This window comes from Microtus oregoni, unplaced genomic scaffold (assembly GCF_018167655.1).
Source record: "Microtus oregoni isolate MIOR12 unplaced genomic scaffold, Mior012 000003F_ref0000135, whole genome shotgun sequence".
Lineage (NCBI taxonomy): Eukaryota > Metazoa > Chordata > Mammalia > Rodentia > Cricetidae > Microtus > Microtus oregoni.
In genome coordinates, this window is record NW_024543062.1 from 48483015 (window position 1) to 48509111 (window position 26097).

Genomic DNA, 26097 nt, shown 5'->3' on the forward strand with positions numbered 1-26097 from the left:
CGAGGTAGTGCCTCTCTGTGTAGTCCTGGCTGTTCTGGAACTCGCTATGTAGACCAAGCTGTCCTCAAACTCAATAGATCACCTGCCTCTGCTGGGGTTAAGGGCGTGTACAGTCACCATGCCTAGCTTGATTTGCTGTCTCACTGATAACATAGTCTGCTAGACTACATGGTCAGCAAGACCTGGGGATCCCCCTGTCCCTGCCTCCCCAGCATGAGGATTACAGGCACCACATCTGATACTTCTTTGGGTTCTGGGGATGGACATTGGGTCCTCACACTTGATTGCAAGCACTTTACGAACCCAGCCCTCTTCCTGGCCCTGATGAAGGGGCGGTATCCTTATGGGTACCTACTGTGTACTAGGCATATTGATAAAGCTTGTTAGCCCTTCTGTGTGCTCTGTAGAGTGGATGTATAGTTAGTTGGTGCTTTTCACACTTGGAAATGGGATTCCTGGCAGTGGGCAGTGAATGAAGCCTGGTGTACCCTGTCCCTCATAAGTCTAGGCTTAGGGAGCCTGTGTACTTTTTCAGGACCTGGCGTTATCAGGGCACCAAAGAGATTCACATGACTTTGGAGGTCACCTGGTGTTGGCTGGGAGGTGTTGTGACTTGCCCAAACCTGAAAGCACTGGGCCTGTGTAGAATGTGGTGGAGCTGCACTGAAAACAGTCTTGGCAGAGTTTGTAAACATCATGGCCTTGATGATCCATGGGTTTGCCCTGCTTTGCTTCTCTCGCAGTGCCTTATGATGAGAGTCAAGTAGGTCCAGTTCACAGCCTAGGCCTGTGAAGTCTGTGGTTATCTGGCTCAGAAAATCTCCTACCCCAGGATCATGGGGTTGTTGCTGACATGTGTTACTTGTGCTTGGCGGGTCGCAGGAGCCATTCTCTTTTTATCCCTTCTAGGTACCGCACTGACCCAAGGGCGTTTATGTAAAACAGCACCGATCCCACTGCTCTTCCGTGGTGCCCCAAATGCTTGTGCCCTTTCCTGGCTGTTGGTGAATTCTGTTTGTTATCAACCAGTCTGTGTGTGAACCAGTGGCTCCTGCCTTTGTTCCTCCTGTTCTGCTTCCCAGTAGGTGTACTGAGTGTCTTGCCATTTGTATTTCTACATATATTCCCCAGGCTGTGAAGTCCTTGCTGAAGGGGATGCCAGGTGTGGAGCTATGGCCCTGTAACCCCAATTCTTTTCTCTTGGGCATATCCGAATTATCAGTGTCACTCATGTGCTTTGGGAGCAGTTTTCAGTAACTATGGGCTTCCTTAGCACGCTCATACCTGCCAGCTGACCAGCTGGTATGAACGCCCAGTGAGTCATAGAGGGCGTCATTGGATACTGGATGCCAGAGGGGTGATTCGCATTGCTGATTCTCAGCAGTGTAGTGTGAGGTTTTATTGTGCTGCTCAGAACGGCGCACAATTTAAATTGTATAAATTCTTTATTTGGGGAATTTATTATGGCATAAGGAGGGTGGAAGACGAGTGTGGCTGACTTTGCTCCCGCGTTAGGACTGCAATCTTGGTATAAGACCACGTGTGAGCACCCACTCACCAGCTATCGTGCCTGGAGAAACGATGCCATGGATGCTGACCCTCACCCGTCATTACCTCCTTCGCGTTTATGTCCAGGAGTAGAATTGCTGGATCATATAGTTAAGTTTTATTTAATGTTTTGAAGACAGTTCCCACACTGACACTCAGTTACACTCCCACCAGCAGTGTAGAGTCATTATTGGCACGGTCCCTTCTTCCCTTCCCTCCTCATTCCTCTCTCCCCCTTCCTTTGTAGTAGCCGCCTAGTGAGTCAGCTGTTGCTTTCCCTGCTGGGGCTCCGCTGTCTGAGCATCTGTGTGTTCTGTGCGCCTCTGCTGTGCACCTGCGTGTGCTTCAGACTCCTCTAACCCATTGCCTCCTTAGGCTGTATTTTGGATCTATCCCCGACTTCCCTCCTGTTTCTCTTGCTCTGTGTACAGTGCATTTTAAACAGAGCCATTCATTGACTCTTAATTTGGTCTCTTCGTTATTTGGTTCTTTCAAACAAACAAACAAACAAAAAAAACCCAAAACAAACAAAAAAAAAACCCCCAACAACTTTAGAATGCCATATCCCAGGCAAATAAAGATGCTATAAAAAGTTATTCTCAGTGTCTGGGTGCCCTTTCCCAGGGGATGATAGCCCTACGAGAAGGGGGACCAGTTGGTACAGGTTATCTGTACATTTTCATCTCCTAACCTGGTGGTCAAATTAGATCTTTAGCTTTTCCTTAGGGAAAATTGTTGCTTCCCCTCCCTGGAATTCTATCCCTCCCCCGCCCCACTTGGGAATTCTATCAGGATACTTATTATATTTCATTTCCCTCTCTCTTCCCTGTGCAATTTCTCAGATAGCCTTGGTTTTGATCTTAACAGTGGAGCACTGGTGGTGTTTTGACTTTCCCTCATGTTTTCCTTGGGACCTCTCCTGGCTCATAGGCTTTGGAGAGACTGGAGGTGAAGTGTGTATTCCATTATATTACGTTTACATTACCAGCATGACTTAGCGTTGTTCATGCTGACCTTGGTCACCTGGATGACGTGGTTTATCAGGTTTGTATACTATTCTCCTTACTGTGCTCTTTAGTAGGGAAACTTAATGTCGTGGCCCAAAAGTAAGACTAATATTTTGAACTAAAATTTTTTTTAAAAAGAAAATGCTCGTAAATAAAGCTATTTTAAAAGTGTGGGGGAGGTGTGGTGGCACACGCCCTTATTCCAGTGGCCGGGAGTTTGAGACTGTGAGCATGAGCAACACATTAAGTTCCAGGTCAGTCCGGGGCAGTTATAGATGGAAAAGTACATTTTTCTTTACACTCCCAAGTCTAATTTCCTTCCCGGCCTGGTTTATTTAGTATTTGAGCTAAGTGGGTTTGTGTGGAAACTGGACGTGAACTAGGGTCCTGAAGCCTGTGAGAACGAAGCGCTCTGCATCCATGGCAGTTTCATGGCTACAACAGGCAAAGTTCGGAAGCCAGTCTTGCAGTAGCAGCGTCACGGCTGCCCTCTAGCAGGCACCTAGGGAAGCGCGGGAAGCAATCAATCTCGCAATTCTTTTTGAACTCTCAGGCGTGGAAAAGAGGTTTTGTGGTTTTCCAAAAATTGCACCAAGGTAAAGCAGAGCTCTAACCGATGCAGGTGTGTTGTCAGGCGTTAGCAGTACTGCCCTCACTATGCGTTCATTGGACAGTAGCGCAACCCCAAGAAAAGGATGGTTGCCTGCAACCACGCGCTCCCCGCAGCCAGAAAATTCCAAACCCGGGTTGGGTTGCGGTGACTACCGCGTGCGGCCTTCCCTAGCCCGCGCGGTGGCCAGTATTTTCTACAAGTGCAGCTTCTGATGCCGATTACTCTCTCTGCTTTCCTGAAAGTCCCGAGGGGCTTCAGACGCCTGCTCTGTTTTACCCAGAAGGCCGAGCGACACACGTCTGAAAATTTGCATACACGCCTCTCTAGGCGGGGCCAGAGGAAGGCGCAGTACTGCAGCTGGTTAATTTGCATACGCTACTCTGGGGCGGGGCGGGGCGGGGCGGGGCGGGCCAGACCGGGCCGGGATGGGCGGTGATGGGGTTTCTGTGGGTTAGGCTGCTTCTTCTATTCAGTGGAGCTTCGCCCAGGCGACTTTTTCTTCCAAACTGTAACCGGTTTTTCCGTGCCGAGCATCCTTTCCTGAGCAGCCAGCTCAGCCTTCCCAGTCATTAGGCCCCCCGGGCTCTGGGACCGTGAGGACCTGATGTGCCAGCGCTACCTCGCAGCACCGCTGATGCTGTGCCTGTTTCCCTTTGCAGGTGGTTCTACTAGGCATGGACATCCTGTCTGCACTGGTGACAAGGCTGCAGGACCGGTTCAAGGCGCAAATTGGCACAGGTAAGCCGCGACCAGCAGGACTCACCCACATCACACCTTCACTGCCTCTGAACTGGCACCTTTCCCTCTAATCCCGAAATATTCCTTCCTGCTCTGACCTCGAACATGAAATATTACCAATTAAGGACTTTATGCAAGATTAGCCATCAGACTTAACGCCAGCCAGTACGTGTCCCCAGCCCCTCCTCTGAGAGTCGTGTTTTTTTTTTTTTTGAAAAGTCCTACAAAAAAGGAGCCAGTTGGATTTTCTCACAGATTAAATGTCACTAAATCAAGGTATTTCGTGGTGGCAGTGTAAACACTAAGCTTATATGACTGTATCTGTAGAAAAGCTCCCCATTCCTTTTTCTTTTTCTTCTGTTTTGTGTGGGCAGTGCGTATAACCCATGGGCTCGGTGTACCTGTCCAGCATGCTAACCACTGAGCCACAGGGTTAACTGGTATTTCCCAGATCTGTTTTCATTTAATCGTTTCCGTTTTGTTTTCCAGTGTTGCCAAGTCTAATAGACAGACTGGGAGATGCTAAGGACTCCGTGAGGGAGCAAGACCAAGCCCTGCTGCTAAAGATCATGGACCAAGCTGCTAACCCCCAGGTAGGACAAGAGAAGCACACCTGTGTGCACAAACAGTGTTTGTGCAACTCCCTGGGCTTAATTTCTTTTAAACTGATGGGTTGGAGATTGTCTTAGGGTTTTTGTTACTTTGACAAAACACCATAACCAAAAAGCAAGTCAGGGAAGAAAGGGTTTATTCTGCTTCCGCTTCCACTGTGCTATTATTCATCATGGAAGGATGTCAGGACAGAACTCAAACAGGACAGGCAGGATCCTGGAAGAGGAGCTGATGCGGGGACCACGGATAGGTGTTGGCTACTGGCTTGCTTCTCATAGCTTGCTCAGCCCACCTTCTTATAGAGCCCAGAACCACCAGCCAGGGCACTGCCCACCGTGGGCTGGGCCCTCACGATTGATCACTAATTAAGAAAATGCCCTTCAGCTGGATCTCATGGCAGCGTTTTCTCTACTGAGACTCCTTCCTCTCTGATGACTCTGGCTTGTGTCAAGTTCACATAAACTAGCCAGTACAGTGATGAACATTCTGATGGCCCACAGTCTCACCTTATGAGAGATTTAAATATATAACTACCAAAATGTATCATTTGAATAAATTAGTGGGTTTGACATGGGTATTGAGTGTTTGATTAATCTTTTGTGCCCTTCAGGTCGTTGAAGAGACTGGCCCCTGTTTTCTTTGGAGAGGGGCAGCTGGTGGTATCTGAGGAGCCAGTGGGCCTGGCTGGGCCCCTGGTTTCTATATGACAGTTAGCTGGGCTTGCTAGAATGGATGGACCCAGCCCTGTCTTCCAGGGTCCTACTGACCGTTGTTGGGGGATGCAGCTGGAGCAGCCAGCAGCGGTTTCCCAGGGGAGATAAAACAAAGATTAGGGTGAGCCTCAGTGAGGAGCTGTTCCCAACAGAAGGTGTGCGAGCCTGCTGTCGTTTGGGCTGCACTGTTTTCAGTCATGATGTGGGGTAGTTACACCTCCTTGGGGTGCGGGGAGGATCCGGTAGTGTACATCAGTGCACTTGCTTTTCACACTTTAACTGGAAGTGGTTGATAAAATAATTCGCTGTCTACTGCAGTGGGATTGGGAGAGGACCCTGAGAATGGAACCAGTTTGGTTCCTGTTCGACTCCTTCCTTACCACGAAGGGCTGCAGCATCCTGACCCTCTTCCTTACTGCGAAGCATCCTTACCCTCTCTCTTGTTTCTTGTCACTTGCAGTACGTGTGGGACAGGATGCTCGGAGGTTTCAAACACAAGAACTTCCGCACGAGAGAGGGCATCTGCCTCTGCCTTATTGCAACACTCAATGCGTAAGTCTGGGGTGAACCTGCTAACTGTGCTTGGCCAAAGCTTCTTTTGTTTGTTTGATTTTTCAAGACAAGGTTTCTGTGTGTAACAGCTCTACAGTTTTGGCTGTCTTGGATCTTACTCTGTAGACCAGGCTGGCTTCGAACTCACAGAGATCCACTTGCTTCTTCCTCCCACATGTGCACTGATACTGTCCGGCTTTTTTTTATTTCTTTTCTTTTCTTTCCTTTCCCTTTCTTTCTTTCTTTCTTTCTTTCTTCCTTTCTTCTTCAAGATAGGGTCTCGTGTATGTCTTGAACTTCTCATCCTCCTGCCTCCACTCTTCAAGAACTAGTATCACTAGCATAGGCCAAGATGTGTCCTGCTTATTTGGCTCTGGGGATGCTGAGTAACCATTTTAAAGTCTAAATTACATTTCCAGCTCCTTAAAGCTTTAAAAACAAACCAAACCAAACCCACCACCACCCTCCACTCTTTCTTCTGAAGTAATTAGATCTACAGGTAGTTGTGAAGAAACGTACTGGGAAGTAGCTCCTTCCCTCCACCTGCCCAGTGTAGGATGCCATATAGGACAGCGTAGCCTTCAGCAGGATGTATGGGTGCTGCCCACAGAGCTTGCCCACATTGCCACAGCTGCACACAGGCCCCCACCTATTGCCATTTTACCACACACGATAGCCTGTGGCAGCCACTGATTTGGACTTTTATCTCTATGACCTTGTCACTTCAAACTGTTACACGAGGGGAATGCATTCTCATATACCCTGTCAGGGCTGCAGTCTAGATCTCCATGTAAAGTTCCCTAGAGCTTGCACTGTATGCCACTGATGGACATGATTCATTTTGTTTCAGTGCTGGGCACAGTCCTTTGGTATAGAATCTATCCTGTGGTATAGATTATATTGTATAGAATATATACTGCAGATGTAATCCAGTTTTAATTAGCTATTTATCAATTAACTAAAATGTGGTGGCTTCAAGTTTGGGCCTCCTAGGAGTAAAATTGCTGCACATATGTATACAACTTTCTGCACAAGTGTAAATTTCAGTTCTCTGAAGTAGAGTACAATGGAAGGGCCATTTCCTAAGCCCGTTTTTTGTTTATTTTTTATTTATTATGTTTGGGAGTTTTGCCTGCATGTACGTCTGTGCACCACGTGATTGCCTGGTGTCCTTGGAGGCCAGAAGAGAGTGTTAGATCCTCTGGAACTGGAGTACAGATGGTTGTGAGCAGCCGTGCGGGTGCTCGAGCCTTCTGGAAGAGTAGCCAGTGCTCTTAACCATTGAGCCATACCTCCACTCCCCAGCCCATTTCTAATTTTTAGAAGAAACTGCTGGAATTATTTCCGGAGCTGTCTGTGCTGTTTTGTAGCATGTATTCACAGAGCAGGTCTGGGGCATCGGCATCGGAGTGGCGAAATGGCTGGCAAGATGTTTCGTGATTAAGAGTGCTTCTTTCCAGGGGACCTGAGTTTGGTTCCCTGAACCCACATCAGGCGGCTCACAACTGCCTATGGATTTTGTTTCAGGGGACCTGACATCTTCTTCTGGCACACAGACAGATAGACATGTGCATAAATTAAAGTAAAGATGGAACTCAAGGAAAAGTGACAAACTCAAAGTTCCCCAGTAGAGCAGTGCCTATTCAGATGCCCTGCAGCCATCTTGTCACTGTCTTGTTACCAGCAGCAATCACAGAATGTCTGAAAGCACCCCCGCCTCCAGATGACCCTGAAGAGTTTGGTTGGCAGAACAGGAAGTATGAGCTGCACAGTAGAGCGAGGGTCTGAGGCAAGCGCAATGGCAAGGTGCGGGCCTGGTGTAGTCTCCAAGGCCAGGCCATGGAAGAGCGAAGAGCGTGGGCTCAGCCGTGGGCTCTGGGGTGCTTTGGAGCCATTCTGAGTAGAATGGAGGGAACCTTGGTGTGTGGGGCTAGTTCTGGGGGTGGAGAAGGGCAGGTGTGGGCAGGACATCTTCCCTTTGTTCTCACTCTTGCCTTTTCTTTCCAGCTCTGGGGCACAGACTCTAACACTAAGCAAGATTGTGCCACATATATGTAACTTACTGGGAGACCCCAACAGCCAGGTGAGTGGAAAGAAAACCTGCAGCCTGTGAAGGTGCATTGTGGTATCTGTGTGTGCCGCAGGTGGGCAGACTTACCTCTGGGGAGCTCTGACTCTGATGTAAGAGATTAGCTATCCACTAGCATGTGTAAAACATCTCAGCTAATGTAGTGGCCACTCTACCCTCTCCTGTACTGAGAAATCACAGGCATTGCTGGGCACCAAGTCATACTGTATAGTCTACCAGTTATAATGACCACAGAGGCTGGAGAGAAGGCTAAGAGTGTGTGTTGTTCTTGCAGTGGGTTCAATTCCTAGTCCCTCGTGGTGGCTCACAACCACTCGTTACACTGTGGTGCCCAGATATGCATAGGAACAAAACACTTATACATAAAATAAAACCTATAAAATGAAACAAAGCAAAACCTAAAATGGCCTCAACAGTTTCAGAATAATTTTGGTGCTTTTGCCTTTCCTTCTCACCAGTGGGCCTTTAGCTTTGTTTCTGCAGAACTCCCTTATAGAAGTCCCATTTGGAGATGTCAGTGCCATTACATGGCACCTACTTGAGGTTGTCTGTCATTAAGCTGGCAGGTGATAGGGAATTGATGGTAGACCTGTGGGTGGCCTTGTATCTGTGTGCACTGAGGTTGAGAGACGGAACAGGCTAGACACACCGTCCAGCACGACAGCACTCATCGCTCACTGCCTGCTATCTGTTTGTGGAGAAACCCAAACAGCTACTCCAATAAGGCATGCACACAGAATAAGACAATTTCACAGGACTAGGTCCATAGAACTAAGGCTGCTCACAGGGAAGGGAAGATAGCAGGGAAGGGAAGCTCACAGGGAAGGCAGGCTCACAGGGAAGGGAAGCTCACAGGGAAGGGAAGCTCATAGGACTAGGCAGACTCACAGGACTAAGCAGGCTCATGGGGAAGGCAGACTCACAGGTCTAGGTGGGGAAAATGCTAGGGGAAGCTCAGTTGGCAGGCACATAGCACACAATGTATTTCTCTAACTGGAGTGGGCATCATCTTCCAGATGATAGGAGAGACATCCCACACTGGCTGTACCATGTGCGGCACAGTGATACCCAGCAGGACTCTGCAGAGCACCGTCCTTCTTCACAGCGGATGCTGAGGCATCGCTGTGCGTTGGTCCTGGATGGTGTTTAGAGGAGAAATATGGAAGGACCACCTCACCCGCTCGGGACCCTCTGCTGTGTGCTGTGGGTCTTGCTCAGAAGCTCAGATCCCAGTTTAGAGATTTGAAAGTGATGTTTTTGTTCCCTGTGAAGCTATTCAGATGAGCCTCAAAGTTCTTCCAGCAGGGGAAGCTCAGTTAGCAAGCACAGCTCACAGGACCCAGAACTGCCCTGAACTGTGACAAGGTTGGGGGCCGTCTTTTCTCACGTGGCACTGCTCCTTGACTCTATGTCCCTTGTTCAGGTCAGAGCTGATGCTCATATGGGAATCTCTCTACGGTTTTGGCAAGGTCAGCACAGTCCCACATTCTAAACACATTAACTCAGTTGTTTTCATGTTTGATGTTAGAGATGACATTGAGTATCAGTTTGAAGAGGCTGTATCAGACTTTGAGCTACCTGGGCCAGCATAAAAAGCCTAGAGTAAAGACATGTCCTGGCCTTGCACAGCTGACCCTGTATACACCTTGCTCTTGAGCCTGCCTCCCTGTTAGGACAGTAGTGTGTTTGCTTCTGAATCTTTCTGGAAGTGCTTTTGAGAAGGATTGTTCTTAGTCTCTGGTATCACTGTTGGGCCCAGCTTATTAAGAGTCTGCTTAGCCTGAGATGGGCATTGCATTTGCAGAAATCTCACACCTGCCACATCCACTGGGTTTTTGAGATACCCTAACTTTATTGTTTGCTTTGTTTTTCAAGACAGGGTTTCTCTGTGTAGCCTTGACTGTCCTGGAACTCATTCTGTAGTCCAGGCTGCCCTCAAACTCAGAGATCCACCTGCCGCTGCGTCCTAAGTGCTGGGATTAAAGGCGTGCATCACCACTGTCCAGCATGTATTGTTTTAAATATGTGAAATACTTTATTGTACTGGTGTCTTAGTGTCTTCACAGTATGGATGTACTTTGCACATAGCTAGTTAGAGAACACAGTGCTTCCACGTACGAAAAGATGGTTCTTCACACTGAAGCCAGGTACTCCTGGCTGGTTCTCAGTAGTAGCAGCGATGCAGCCTAAACGTGAAGGAAAGTCCTTTAACGGGAGTTAGAAAGACTTGTACAAGTTTAAACAAAACTAGGAGGTGCCAGATGTAATGGCACATTCCCAGAGTCTCAGCTCTTGGGAGGCAGAGACATGTGGATCTCAGAGTTTAAGGACAGCCTGGTCTACATAGTGAGTTCCAGGTCAACCAAACTGCACAGTGAGACTCTGTCTCAAAACCAAAAATTCGGAACACTTTCTGCCCTTACAGAAAACCCGAGCTTGGTTCTGGGCACTCATGTGGCATGGCAGCTCACAACTGTCCATGAATCCAGTTCTGGGTGATCAGTGCCTTATTGTGACCTCCAAGGGATCCAGGCACACACAAAATGCATATACATACATGCAAGCAAAGCATGAATACATATAAACTTTAAAAATTAAAAATAAAACAAGTGAGTTAAACTTTTTTTTTTTTTTTAAAAAAGATGGGCTAGTTCCAGGACAGGCTCCAAAACCACAGAGAAACCCTGTCTCGAAAAACAAAACAAAACAAAACAAAACAAAAAAAGATGGGAAGTGTGAAGTTGTCTTAACAAACTAAACCTCAAATTACCTCTTTCTGCCCCAAATCTGATCAGTACTTGTACTATATGGCTCTCAGGTATAGCCTGTTACAGTGGTTTGGTCTATAGGCCTTTAATAAGAAAATGATTATTACTTCTTTATTTTCATTTATCTCCGTTTCCTATCATGTGGAAAATGAGGCTGGTGCTTCAGGGCGACTTGCATTCCCTGTAGTAGACAGGATTTATCGGCTGAGGATTCTCTACTAAACACTGAAAACAATCCTCAGGGCTGTACCAGCCTTCACAGTCCTTTCTTTGGCAGTGCTAGAGATTAAGACTGGGGCCTCACACATAGAGACAAACCTTCGAACCTTGATCTCCAGCCCCTGCCCCTACATCTGCCTTTGAAGTAATAGCACCTGCGCTTTGCATGCAGACTGCATCTTACAGGAATATATGCGCCTCACTCCTGCCAGTCAGTTCAGCCACCCACTGTTCCACCACTGACCTCCATGCCTAGCACTTTACAAAAGATTAACTTTTATTTTGTGCATGTGTGTTTGTCTATGTGTGGGTCTGTGCATGCGTGAGTGCAGGTGCCGGAGAAGTCAAGTGAGACTGTTGGTTGTGTGGAGCTGAGATTACAGGCAGTTGTGAGCTTCTGGCATGGTGTTGGGAACTGAACTCAGGTCCTCTGCAAGGGCGGTACAGGTTCTCAGCCATCTCTATAGCCCTCGCTCCAAACCTTACCTTCTTAGAGGTCCTGTCCCTGTCTTGGGACTTAGGGATTCAGCACTTGCCTTTTGGTGAATGTGGTGTGTGATTTAAAAGACAAGATGTATTAGAACGAGAGGGTTTATGGCTCTCGTTACCTGTCATGGGAGACGAGGTCAGACAGGCCTAGAAACTGTCGCCTATGTCCCCCTTCCTTCCTCCTTTATGTAGTAAGCTTTCTTGTGGGCCTTTCCTTCCCAGTAATGACATGGAGACTTATCAATTACAAAAGCTTGGCCTTAGCTCAGGCTTGTCCCTAACTAGCTCTTCTAACTTAAATAATCTGCTTTTGTTAATCTGTGTTTTGCCACCTGGTTCAGTTAGCTCTCCTCTGTACCATGTCTGACTTGTTCTACACCTCACTGGTGTCTCCCCGTTTCTAGATTCATCTTCTTTCTTTCTGTCCCCGGAAATCCTGCCTATCCTTTCCTGCCTAGTCAGTCACCATCTGGCTCTTTGTTAAACCAGTCACAATGACATATCTTCACACAGTGTAAACAAATGTCCCATAACACTGCAGATTTTGGTTTCATTTCTGCAGACCAAATCTGAAACCCTGTTGCCTCCCTGTCACTTCCTACCTGGCCTTTATGCCATTCTGTATTACAAATTATTATTTTCTTTTTGTGTGCAAAATTGTACACTCACAGAAAAGCCAGAAGAGCAGTTGAGTGAGCACTTGTATCTGTCAGCTAGCCCTGGCAGATCTATTTTACATCTGCCTGTGCACCATGTACTTGAAAACATGTATTTCTTCTCTGAACCTTTTGGAAATAACATGCAGACATAATATTTTTACTCCAGAAAGTTTAGTGTTTCATATAATAGCAAAAGTATCTTCTCATATAGCTACACGTTTTTGAAAATAAACATGTATATCTATAAAGAGGCATATATGGGGGTCAAAGGGCAACTTGTGGAGGTGGATCCTTGTGCCTCAAATCTGGGGATCAAACTCAGGTTGTCATGCTTGGTTGGTGCCAAGCAACTTCACCTGCTGAGACATCTCAGTGACCTTACATGCATTTTTATACTAAAGAAATTTAGCATCAAATTGGTATTTAATGTTTGCTCCATAATGAGGCTTCCTAAGAAAACACATCCATCCTTATCTCCTGATTTCACTGCCTGTGCTGCAGGTCTTTGTGTCTGGCCAGATGATGTACCTGCAGCTCGTGAGGGCCACAGTGCCTCCTGCCTTTGAGCAGCAGGGTCTTACTTGGACCCACGCTTCTGGCTGCACCTGGCAATATCTCACTCTTCTGAGCACTGACACGACTCCTCTCTTCCTCCTCTTCACCTTCTCTTTTTGTAGGTGTGTGTGTGTGCGCATGCGCGCACACTTACTCATATGCTTGTGGAAGCCAGAGGACAACTTTGATATCATTCTTCAGGCCTTGTCCAACTTGTTTTTTGAGAGAGTCTCTTGCCTTAGAATTCAGCATATAGGCTCTGCTAGATGATCATTGAGCCCCAGGATCCTTCTGTCCCTGCTTTTCCGGTGCTGAGATTTTAAGTATAACAACCTGGCTTTTTAACATGAGTTCTAGGGTTCACTGGGTCCTCGTGCCCACAGGGCCAGCTTTTTACCCAGCAGCCCTGATCCTACCTTTCTATGATCTTTGGTTTTGAACATTGACCACATCCTGACTTCTATTTAAAGTAGCATTTGTATTTCGTGTTAGCTTGTTTTAGTATTGTAAATCCCTTGGATGTGGGCCCTTACAGTACATTATTTCTCAGTTACTCTTCTTACACATGAAGCTAATGCTGTATGTGATCTACGTAGACACTGTCTTAGTTACCATGACCAAGGCAACTTATAAAAGAGTCTGTGTATGTAGAGATTACAGGTCCAAAAGGTTAGAATCCATGACCATCATGGCAGGGAGCGTGGCAGCATCAGGCATGGTGCTAGAGCTGAGACTCACATCTTGATCCACAAGGCAGAGAGAGAGTTACCTGGGACTGGTATAGGCTTTTGAAACCTCAGCCTACCCACAAGGGCACACCTCCTCCAACAAGGCCACATCCCTAAATCCTTCCTAGACTGTTCAACCAGCCCGTGGCGGGGGGGCATGCTCTTCACACCACCTCACATCTGATGCTTTACTTGTAGCCTAGTTTAATGTGGTTTTTTGTTTGTTTGTTTGTTTTTTGTTTTTTAAATTCTGTTTTCCTGATCACAATGTTAAAGAATAGGGAGGACTTGGGAGTCTGTATAAAAAGCTGGGGTCTTTTTCTACAATTTGGGTTTCTATGATTTGGGATTGTTTTATGAGCAATATGTGCCCTTGCTCAGTCCTGCTTGTCTGGGGATTGTATGTGCTGGTAGGCTGGTATAAATTGGGGCGGCATGTAGACTGTTCAGCTTCTGTTTGGAGGAACTGGGGAGTGACATGAAGCACCTATAAGATCTCTTCTTTTACGTCTAGGTTAGAGATGCAGCAATAAACAGTCTGGTGGAGATTTACAGACATGTAGGCGAACGTGTGCGGGCAGACCTCAGTAAGAAAGGGTTGCCACAGTCCCGGTGAGTGCTTGCTTTCTCTTGTTTCCACTTAAATTTTCTTAAATGTATTTATTTGTGTCTCTGTGTATGGGGGTCCTTGTGCCATGTTGTCAGAGGACAACTTGCAGGAATAGTTCTGTGTGAGCACTGGGGATTGAACTCAAGTTATCAGTACTGACAGCAAGTGTCTTTCCCTGCTGGCCCTTAGAAATTTTATTTAAACTAGTATTTATTCTGTATATGTTTGTTGGTAGTACTTTTTCTCCACCCCTTTCCCTGCTCATTTTCAGGTTTACTGTTGGTTCATGCTCCTATTTTTGATGTGGTAATTTTATTCAAAGAATGCATAGTTATGAGGCTGGTGGCTAGAAGTCTTCTCTACACCAGACGTCAGTGGAAGCCTTTTATCTTATTCCCTCAAAAATAAGAGTTGGGGCTGGGAAGACGGCTCAGGAAAGTACTTGCCTTGAAAGCGTGAGTGCTTAGGTTTGAGCCTCAAACCTCACTTTAAAAAGTTGGATGTGGTAGCACGTGCTTGTAGTCTCAGCACTGGGGCAATGGAGACAGAAAGATCCTAGAGCTCCCTAATCAGCCAGCCTAGCTGAACTGAAGAACTCTAGGCCAATGAGACTCTGGCTCAGAAAAAAAAAGCAGTTGGCACCCAAGGAATGGCACCCAAGGTTGATCTCGGGCTCTCACAGCTCCCTCCCTTGTCACCCCCAACCCTGTGACTCACCTCAGATGACTCATGCCAACATCTGGCCTCGTTCTGTACCTGTCTAAGTTACTGTTCTGTTGCTATAACCAAGCAGTATCACCAAGGCAGTTTATAAAAAAAAGCGTTGATTGGGGCTCATGGATCCAGGGGGTTAGAGTCCATGATAATCACATTGGGGAACATGATGCGGGAGTATTAATTAAGAGATTACATCTGATCCACAAACCAGGCACACACACACAGAGAATGGAGTCTTTGGAAAGGTCCAAACCTATCCCCAGTGACAACACATCCTCCAAGGCCACACCTAAACAACTGGGAACCAAGCATTCAAATAAGAGCCTCTAGAGGGCATTCTCATTCAAACAGCTACATTGCATTCTCTGTCCCCTGTAGGCGGGTAGCCATATCATAATGCAAAACGCATTTAATCCAACTTCAAACATCCACATAGTCTTTCATGGGCCAAGTGCAGTTTAAAAGTCCAAAGCCTTTTCTAAGATTGAAGACAATCTCTCGATTGTAAACCCCTGTAAAACAAAGAGCTAGTTATATGCTTCTATCACATAATGGCCCAGCATATTTGTTACGATTCCAAAAAGGAGGGAAGGGGACATAGTGAGGAAATGCTGGACCAAAGCAAGAGAGAAAACCAGGAGAGCAAGCTCTAAGTCTTGCAGGCTTACTTCTAATGTCAGAAGGCTTCGATGTCTCTTCCCTTCCAGCTTGTCTGACTGCAGCACACCTCTTTCTTGGGTTGGTTCTACTCCCTGTTGGCTGCTCTTGGCAGATACCGCGTGGCTCTGGCATCTTCAGGTCTCCAGTGCAATCTCTGCTTCACTTTCACAGAGTCACACAGTGGCCTCTCTAGGCCTCCATGTAGGGACTCTGTTGCCACAGGCCTGGCCTCAGTGGCTTTCATTAATCCCGGAGGAAGACTCCATTACTACCTTACTCCTGAAGCCTTCATGACTCTAACACCGCATCCTCGTGGCCAAAGCTGTGGAGTTCTGCTGCCTTTTTGGGATTGTTGTCCCCTCCTTGAATTAATTTGTTGTTGCTCTTTAGCAGATGCTTCTTTAGGCCCTTTCCCCGTTAGCTAGGTGGGCATCTCACCTCGAGGACTTCATTCCCTTATCTCTTTCAGCACCAGTCAAGGCTTTAACATTAAATTTCCTGGTGCTCTTTTTCTCTTCAAACTGTGTATTTTGCATTTTTCTTTCTTTTTCTTTTTCTTTTTTTTTTTTTTTTTTGCCCACTTGGTCTTTTTCATTGTAGATCTGTGTAAGAGTGATCACTGATAACCACATGACAGAATCAACACTAGGTAAGAGTGATCACTGATAACCACACGACACAGTCAACACTAGGTAAGAGTGATCACTGATAACCACACGACAGAATCAACACTAGGTAAGAGTGATCACTGATAACCACATGACACAGTCAACACTAGGTAAGAGTGATCACTGATAACCACATGACACAGTCAACACTAGGTAAGAGTGATCACTGATAACCACATGAAAGAGTCAACACTGGGCTGGATCGAAATTTTCTCTGCCAACGAATTACTCCAAAACTCTTCATTTAAGCCTCGGGCATATTTTTAGGATGGGGGAAAAAGCACATTCTTTGTATATCAGAAGAATTGTGTCTAGTTAACGCTATTACATGAAATACCTTGAGCCAGGCTTCCCTAGTCCACATTGCTCTCGGCATTACTGTCTTCCAAGCTCTTACTAGAATGAGCCACTAAGGTCTGCTAACAGCATTCAACCACTTTCCTAGTCCAAAGTCCCACAGTCTTCTACATCCCCACTCCCCCCCCCCAAAAAAAAAACCCACTAACAAACCCAGCATGGTCAGGCCTGTCACAGTATTGGCCCACTCCCTGGATCAACTTCTGTCTTAGTTAATTTTCAATTGCTGTGACAAAACACCATGAGTGCCTCAGTTAGGGTCTCTACTGCTGTGAAGAGAACCATGACCATGCCAGCTCTTGTCTCTTATAAAGAAAAACATTCAGTTGGGGCTGGCTTACAGTTCAGAGGTTTACTCTGTTATCATCGTGGCAGGAAGCATGGTGGTACACAGGCAGACATGGTGCTGGAGAAGGAGCTGAGAGTTCTACATCTGGATCAGCAGGTAGAAGGGAGAGAGAGTGACACTGGGTCCGGCTTGAGCAACCTACCCCCAGTGACACACTTTTTCTAACAAGGCTGCACCTATTCCTACAAGGCCACACCTCCTAGTTGTGCCACTTCCTATAAGCCTATGGGTGCCATTTTCTTTTGGACCACCACAATGAGCAAAGCAACTTACAGAAGAAAGCATTTAATTGGGGCGTGTGGGTCCAGAGGGTTACTTTGATGGCCATCATAGCTGGGCAGCATGGCAGCAGGCAGGAAAGCATGGAGCGGAGCAGCAGCTGAGAGCCCACATTTGCAGAGTTGACTGGGAATGACATGGGCTTTTGAAATCTCAAGTCCATCCCATTGACACTCCTCCTCCAAGGCCACACCTTCTAATACAGTGTTTCTCAACCTATTTGTTGCAACCACTTTGAGGGGGGCGTCAAATGACCCTTTCACAGGGGTCATCTAAGACCATCAGAGGACTTAGATATTTACATTATATTCATAGCAGCAGCAAAATTACAGTTATGAAGCAGCAATGAAAATAATGGTATGGTTGGGGGTCACCACAACAGGAGGAACTGCATTAAAGGGTTGTAGCATTAGGAAGGTTGAGGTTGAGAACCACTGCTCTAATCCTTTCCAAACACTTCTGTCAACTGAGGAACAAGTATTCAAATATGAGTCTATAGGGGCAGTTCTTACTAAAACACTACACCTTTCAGAGGTGCTGGTATCGAGGCATTCGGCACTCGTCATTTTGTGGTTTGGTTTAGTGAATGAAGCTGTCTAATGCATGCCCACCTCTAAACAGCACAAAATACCTGGGACTACATCCTCAAAAGGAGCGTGTTCTGTTCAGCAGTGTCCTTCAGGGTATGAACTGATGCAAGAGAAACAGCACCTTATAGGCCAAGAAACGAGCTGGAAATGGCTCATTAGAGACAGAATTAAAAAATACACTGTAACAACTGATTTTCTATTATTTTGATGATCCTGGTGGGCACAACTCTCTAAGCCTATCCCTATGTCCCAAGAAACTGCAGGGGTCCAGATTCTCAAACTGACTTGACCTCTTCATTTTCTCTGCTGTTTCATGGAAGAGTTTCTGAAGTCCTGGGTACTAGGGATGTGGCATGGTGTACTGAAATAGAGTATAGGAGTCATTTGCCTTGGTGTGACCTTAATACAGGCCTGCTGTAAACAGGTGGGTGGAGCCTACTCCAGAACCCTGGGGTGTATGTGAACTAATCAGATGGGAATGAAAGTGCTTTAATTTTTCAATCACATTTATTTTGTATGTATGGTGGTAGGTGTATGCCATGGCACACATGTAGAGGCCAGAGGGCAATCCTAGAAGATGTCCTTCTACTTTATGTGGGTTCTGGGAAATCCAGCTAAGGCTGTGGCTGATGACTTACACTGTGAGTGTGTATGTATGGGTTCATATGCGTGTAAGTGTACATTTTTTTTGCCCGTGTATGGGTTCACATGTGTGTGGGCACATGTGTGTATGTATACATGTTGTCTTAGTTACTTTTGCTATTGCTTGATGAAACACCATAACCAAAATACCTTGAGGGAGGAAAGGGCTTATTTGGCTTATACTTTCTCATCACTGTTCATCACTGAAGGGAGTCAGGACAAGAACTCAAGCAGGGAAAGAATCTGGAGGCAGGAGCTGATGCAAGGCCACCGACGAGGGCTGTTTACTAGCTTGCTCTTCATGGCTTGCTCAGCCTGCTTTCATATAGAACCTTTGACCATCAGCCCAGGGATGGCACTACCAACCGTGGGCCGGGCCCTCCCCCTCCCCCATCAGCTGGATCTTATGGAGCTAGTTTCTCAGTTGAGGTTCCCTCCTTTCAGATGACTGTAACTTGTGTCTGGTTGGTATAAAACCAGCCAGCATCCATGTGGAGGCCCAAGGTTGTCTGGATCCATCGTCTGCTACTTTCCCACCTTATTTATTGAGTTAAAGTCTCTCAAACTCAGAGCTTGCTCTAGGGATCCCGTCTCTGCTCTCTGAGACTGGGGTTACAGAAGAGCCATCTCACCTGCACAGCGTGTTCATGAGTACTGGGGATCCCAACTCTGGGCCTCATGTTCAGGGGCAACCCCTGTAACTATGGAGTCATCGCCTCAGTCATGGCACAACTTTTACATTCCATCCTTCAGGTTTGGGGTTTTATATCTTTATGTGTTGGTTTGTGCTGTTCTGACTGGCCTGGAACTCATCATGTAGACTAGGCTGGCCTATGCTTCTGTAGTGCTGGGATTAAAGGCCTGCATCTGCCTAACTGAGGTTGAGGTTTTGAATACATGCTTCTTTTACACACACACACACACACACACACACACACACACACACACTCACATACACTTATTTACTTGTGTGTATGAGAGAAGGGGGAATGGCAGAGATAGGCTGGTAGATACTGTGGAAGATGAGGAATGGCAGAGATAGGCTGGTAGATACTGTGGAAGATGAGGAAAGGCAGAGATAGGCTGGTAGATACTGTGGAAGATGAGGAAAGGCAGAGATAGGCTGGTAGATACTGTGGAAGATGAGGAAAGGCAGAGATAGGCTGGTAGATACTGTGGAAGATGTGCACACATAGTATGCATGGCGTGTGCAGAGGACAGATTGCGGGAGTTGGTTCTCTTCTTCACCTTTCTGGTGGTCAAACTCAGGCTGTCAGACTTGCTAGCAATCTCTATTATTGCCTGAGCATCTCACCAGCCCCAATTAGAAACTTTGGTACCCTTGTTCAGGATGGAAGACTTAAGCTGAGCAAGAAAAGCTTTTGGTGTTTGGATGAAGTTTGTTGATTGAGATTCTCAGGGTTTGTTTCTTGGAAATGACTTAAAATTTATATTTTACATTATTAAAAATGTCTAGCCAAGATTTAAACATAAATCTTATAGTACAATAAACTGGGTTAAATTTAATGTAAATATTTAAATTCAGTAAAACTAGGGCAAAATGATAGTGGTGATTTGTCAAACTAGTAAAGAAATTATTTTCTCCTTTCTTGAGGGTAGTTTAATCAAGGCTACAGGTATGGTAATCTGTACTTTACCACCAAGGCATACCACAAACCACAAGATGTTAAATTGAAATCTAAAGATTAGAAAAATAAAATCATTTGATAGCTTCCAAGGTGAGGTCAGTGTGATTTGTCAACTTGACCCAGCCTGGAACCATCTGGGGACAGGTGTCTGCATTGGCTTGGCCTGTGAGATATTTTTTTTTTTTATAAGTTTACTTTTTGTGGGACAACCCACCCCACCCTGGGTGTCGCTGTTCCTTATGCCTGGGGATCCTGAGCTGTGTAAGTGTGGAGCAATCCAGCTGAGCACAAGCGAGCACACAGTCATGGCTTCTCTCTGGCCTTGACTGGATGGGACTGAGACCCTGATGCCCTCAAGTCCCTGCTGTAAGGAGCAATACCTGGAGCTGTGAGCTAGAATAAAGCCTTTCTATCCTGAGCTGCTTCTCGTCAGGGTGTTTTATCTCCACAACAGAAGTGGGGCTAGGATAAACCTGGAACTCTCCTGTCTGTATTTGTGCCCGTTGATGTTTTCCACGAGAGGCTTCTTCAGTTGCTGTGTTTGAAGCTCACGGATGTAGTCAGTACTTCATGCCCGAGGTGGGCTCTGTTGGTGTCAGCTGCCCACAGCCAGGTTGCAGGTCTCTAAGGTGTAACCATAGGAGCCATGATGAGGCACTGCTGAGCAAAGAGTGAGGGTGTTAGTTAACTCGGAATGTGACAGTGATGGGGAGGGCATCCTGCCCGGGAGCATTCCAAGTGAAGACAGGTACCAGGAATGGTGGTGTTTCTGTGGATGTTGTCCTACATGGTTGTTAAGGCCACCACAGTGTGTAGACCTCACCCCTTGGAGAGATCTTAAAGTACTGTTTTCACAAGTTCCTGGGACTGTCCCAGGAACGTAATACTCGCTCTCCTTCAGAAACTTCAGAGACAACTAGATGAAAGGGATACATCTGCCCTAACTTGTAAACCTGCTGGCATGTTCCTGTCATGGCAGAGGGTGTGGTTGTGACACAATAAAGTGGTACCCAAGTCAGGGCACACCCTGGCAACCTGCGCAGTGAGCCTATTTATGGGCTTGTCCATCCACTCAAGATCTTTGTTGCTTTAAAAGGGAAGGTGATGGAAACATCTTGCGAACTGACATTAAGCCATCTTTCCAGATTTTTGGTAGCCACTGGATTTGAATGTGAGTTACAGTGCTACTCATGTCTGACCCCGAGTTGGCAACTGGGCTTTTATTTCCATCTCTACTTTGATTTGTGGGTAGTGGTGGTTGGGAGTAAATTTGGAAAAGATTCTGAAGCTGTATCTGGCCCTGGGAGCCTTGAAAAGATTATCGATCTTCCATGTGCGATGGGAGGGGTGAGGCACTGTAAAAGGCAGGTTCTCCCCTTCGTTTGCCAGTGGTGTTCTTGGCTTGCCTGTTGCTTCAGCTTTAAGCGTTAGAGGGAAGCAGCCTTCCCGTTCATCGTCCAGTCAGCTCCGAGCGAGGCATGGGATGGGCCTGCGGTCGCCTGTTGCGTGACTGAGTAAGTGAATGAACTAAGTCCAGAAGCTGAGACACATTCAGTGCTGCAGAGAAGGCAGAAGCCTGCCTCTGTGATACCATGATGTGACTCTCACAGGTGACCTCTGCCTTGTCGCCAAAAGAACATGATTTCCATCTTAGCCTCCAAGGAGTTTGCATTCTGGTTAAGAAAAGATGTGCGTGTGAAATGGCTGCTCTCAAAGGAAGGGTGGGAGGGCAGGAGAGCACTGTGACTAGCCTGTCCCAGAAGTGGGTGGCGTCTGTGTGAATACAAAGGGTGCTGCTTTGAAGCGTCAGTGTTCGCCTCACAGCTGAGAGTGAGCGAGCGCTTTTGCTTGGGAAGCCTCTGCGCTTTGCTTAGAGGTGATGCCACATCACTGATCTTTTCTCATGGTTTTGGTGCCAGCTAGGGTAGAGGGTTTTGACGCACCAGCAGTTTTGCTTACATTTAAATGCCAAGGTATGATGTTGTGTTATTAGAAGTGCCATGTAGATCTCTTAGGCTGAAGCGGGTTCAGTCGCATGTTTTTAGGAGTTATTTATAACATTCGGAATCAAGTACAAGTTGGAGAAAGCCTGTAGTGTGAAAAACTTTATCCAGAGTAACTGGCAGTCTGCTTCAAAAGAAGGAGGAGAAATATGAACTTTTAAAACAAACTAAAAAAAGTTTTCCTGTGTGTGTGTGTGTGTATGTGTGTGTGTGTGTGTGTGTGTGTGTGTGTGTGTGTGTAGCACATCAGGTGTCCTGCTCTGCCACTGCCACTCACCTTATTCCCTTTGAGATAGGCTTTCTCACTGAATCCGAAGCTAGGCTGGTGGCTGTGAGACCCAGTGATCCTCCTGTTTCTCACCCCTCACAGTGTTGTGGTTACAGGTGTGTGCATGGTCGCAGTCAGTTTTTAACATTGGTCCTGGGGATTTGAACTCAGGTTCTCATGCTGTGCAGCAAGTTCTGTTACCCATAGAGTCCCAAGTGCGATCTTTTAGACTGAGCCTTAAACCAGTGATGGAGCCATTCTAGGTGTTGAATTTTTGCTGGATATTATCTGTTACTGAGGGAGCTATTATTCTTACTTTTTTTTTTAATAATTGATTATTTTGGTTGTGGGGGCTGATGGTTTGTTTTAATTGTCAACTTGATACAACATGCCATGTAGGCTTGTCCTCACTATGTTAGTGAGAAACCTGCCCATTGTGGCGGCCCAGCTCCCTTGTGTAGGCTCCATATGAGTGTGAGCTGATTGGAAACATGTGTGCGTTCATTCTCCTCTTGACTGTGGGTGACAACCGCTTCAGGTTGACTTCTCCAGAGGGGTGGACTGTAACCTGGAGTTGTGGGCTGAAATCCACCCTTTCTCTCCTCGCTTGCTTTCCTTAGGGTATTTGATCACAGCAGCAGAAATGAAACTAAGGTGTCGGAGCAGTCAACTTAATAGTGTTTGTTAATCATAAATGGTGATGATTGATATTCCATATATATATTTTTTGTTTTCAAACAGGTTGAATGTCATTTTTACAAAATTTGATGAAGTCCAAAAGTCTGGAACTATGATACAGTCTGCAAATGGTGAGTGGGGAACCAGTCTCCATTTCTGCATCTTCAGTTGCTTGGCGATAATGCTTTTGCTGTTTCTGAACGGATACTAGATGTTTCAATATGGTTTTACAGGTCTTAAAAGTTAGGTTTCCTCTATCTACTTTGTCAGGCCAGTGGGCTTACCGCTGGCTCTGTTTCAGACCCCCATTGACTCCATTAGATGGTCCGTTCTCCTCCTCATTCCACTGACTTGCTGGAGCAGACCTGGTGATGCTTTGCCTGGGCTGTCCTGAGCGCATCAGGGCGTTTGTCCCCTCTTCCTCCCCCATGTCTGTCGTCTGTGTTCATTTAGCATCAATGCAAATAAGGTGTTATTGAACACCCATTCTTACTCATAACCAGACTGCAGTTTTGTGGTCCCCAGGCCTGGTAATGTGGCCTAGACCCCTATTCTGACGTCATTCTTTCTTTTTGAAAGTTCTCTCTGCTCCTGCCATGCTGGCCACTGCTCGATTAGAACATTCTGAGCATTTCTGTGCTTACGGCTTCCACTTCCTGAAATACGGGTCCCCGCTATCACTGTGGCCTCTTCTTCTGATGTGTATGGTATGGAGATGATCTACAATAGGAGCTCTATTGTCTGTTCTAAATGTTCTTCTTAAAGGTACAGCAGCCAAGGAAAAGAATAAATAGTTAAACATCCTAAAGCAGGTCCTGAGAACATCCAGCTAAAGAAAGCTTGGTAAGGAGGCCCCTTTGTGACAGCCACCTGAAGAGAGAATCCCAGGCAGAGAGAGGTCCTCTTGGGTGAGATTTCCAAGTAACAGACAAATAGCAACAGATAGAGCTGGCATCATCACATTGGGTGCTCACAGTGTTTGTAGAACCTGACTGGGGAGGTCGAGGCAGTCAGCTGGACTTTCCAATAGAACTGCTGTCCGTGGCTGAGCTTCCCGTGGCTGAACTTCCTTCTGCTGCAGGCGCTCTGTATCATGGGATAAGCAGTACCCTCTGGTGCAAACAGCTTACCTTCTGTTTTCAGGGGTGCAGTGTTTTACTTTTGGGCTATTTCATTCTCTTCCTGCCCTGTCACAGTGCCAGTGGAGCCAGCCGAGCCCTAGAAAGGGGGTCTGGGAAGACAGTTGGCATAAACATGCTTGGGCCTGAAGTTGGGGTGCCAGCCTTACTTGCAGTGCCAGCTTCTCAGTAAACTCAAATAGCACAGGACAATTTAACAACGGGATGTACAGTTCCCCTTCACCCATCCTGATCTTACAGCAGAGGCCCCCTGGAGCACTGTGGTCTGGGACTTTCTGAGGCCTCTGCCCCACTCTGGTTGATACACTCGTCAGCTTTCTTTCTCCACAGAACCAACTAGGACGGACGGACACACTCACACTCACTCACACTCACACACACACTCACACACACTCACACACACATACACACTCACACACACTCACACACACATATACACTCACACACTCGCACACACTCACACACACTCACACACACACTCTCACACACTCACACACACTCATACACACTCACACACACATACACACTCACACACATACACACTCACACACACACTCACACACACACACACTCACACACACACTCTCACACACACTCACACACACACTCATACACACACTCTCACACACACTCACATACACACTCACACACACACTCACACACACATACACACTCACACACACATACACACACTCACACACACATACACACACACTCACACACACATATACTCTCACACACACACACACTACTCTGCTGGCAGTTCATTCCTGGATGGCTTTCATTCGTACGGTAATTTTCTTTTCCCTCTCTTGGGAAAGCTGACCAGTGTAAATAGCAATGTGGAAAGGAATAATAAACTTACTTTCAAGACATTTGCAGGTACTCTTGTGAGAAAGAGAAGCCTGGCTCCCGAGCCCCTTGCTGACTCAGAAAATAAACTTCAAGCAGGAAAGAACACATGGCTCCTAACTGCTAACGGACTATCATCTGCCTTGCTTGTGTGTTCCATCATCCCTACTAGAGTGCGGAGACCCTAACAGCCAGTGAAGCTTTCACTCCGTCTGTCTCTGGTTTCGCTGTCGTGGCTGTTCTGTACAAATGGAATAATGCACTGTCAGGCTTTCTGTTGCCCTTCTTGCCCAGCACAGCCGGTTCAGAGTTTACCCAATAGGTACCATCTATCATGCTAGATTCTGGCTTGTGGTTTGTTTCTGTGAGATGGACTACTGCTGTGTAGCACCGTCCTGGAACTCTACTGGACAGGCTTGAGCTCACAGGAATTCCCCTTACCTCTGCTTCCCAGTGCTGGGTTAAAGGCGTGCACTGTCCTTCTTTTACCGTGGCCTGACTACCTCAGCTGACTCTAAGAGTCTTTCCAGTGATCGGTGCCATTTCCGTTCCTGATGTGAAAACTTCCCGTCTGGTAGTCAGTGTGAGGACTTGGCAAGTGCTCTCCTGTCAGTGTGACTGGAACACGAGTGCCCATGTCCCCAGAAGGAAGTGCAGCCAGTGTTGAGGGACGTCCAGCAGGTAGCTGAGATGTGTAAATATCCTTTCTGTGTGTCCTCTCGCCCACTCTTTAGCTTTGAAGCCTGGGCAAGCAACTAAACTCTTGAAACTGTTTGCTTATTTACAAAATGAAGCACCCTGTGAAGATTTGCAGAATAGTGAGATAATGTGTAGAACCCTTAGCACGGTGCCCAGATGGAGCTGGTGCAGCCCACAGTGATCCCCCATCTCTTCTCTCTCTCTCTCTCTCTCTCTCTCTCTCTCTTTCCTTCCTTCCTTCCTTCCTTCCTTCCAACATAAAAAGAATACCACTAGAAAGTAAATTCACATGTGTGATTTTTTAAAAAAAGTTTTCAAGTTATTGGAATGTGCGTTAAATTTCCCCCCAAAAGCACTGCTCTTGTTTATATGGAGCTCTAGCCTGTTCAGTGCTAGGAGGAGCAGGAGAGGCTCCCTTTCCAGTCCAGGCCCTCTGTAGTGTCGTAGGTGGTGTCATGGATTCCATATACTAGTGATAATGTTTAGTCTTTCTCTGCTAAAGCAGCAAAGTAAATCATTCTCAGCTTCTGCAAGAATCCAGAATTTGGGATTTCATCTGTTGCTGCTCCAGCTCCTGTTCGTGAAGGGTTGAAATCACGTGATAGAACAGTAGACAGACACGGAAGTGCTGAAGTGCCTGTCACCTG

General features: G+C 46.6%; 1 protein-coding gene and 1 non-coding gene across 40 annotated transcripts in view; one reads left to right on the forward strand and one right to left on the reverse strand.

Moving 5' to 3' along the window:
* Positions 1 to 26097, forward strand: part of Clasp1 (cytoplasmic linker associated protein 1) — a 221796-nt gene that overhangs the window by 82272 nt on the left and 113427 nt on the right. For all 39 annotated transcript variants that reach the window (XM_041648618.1, XM_041648577.1, XM_041648578.1 and 36 more), the window contains exons 3-8: positions 3828 to 3906; positions 4396 to 4499; positions 5692 to 5783; positions 7791 to 7866; positions 13805 to 13902; positions 22824 to 22891. In XM_041648618.1, the coding sequence (XP_041504552.1) occupies positions 3828 to 3906; positions 4396 to 4499; positions 5692 to 5783; positions 7791 to 7866; positions 13805 to 13902; positions 22824 to 22891 (517 nt within the window). The remainder of the gene's footprint in view (positions 1 to 3827; positions 3907 to 4395; positions 4500 to 5691; positions 5784 to 7790; positions 7867 to 13804; positions 13903 to 22823; positions 22892 to 26097) is intronic.
* LOC121446636 lies at positions 3131 to 3255 on the reverse strand. Its single transcript, XR_005974076.1, has one exon. It is a non-coding gene; the product is annotated as a U4atac minor spliceosomal RNA (small nuclear RNA).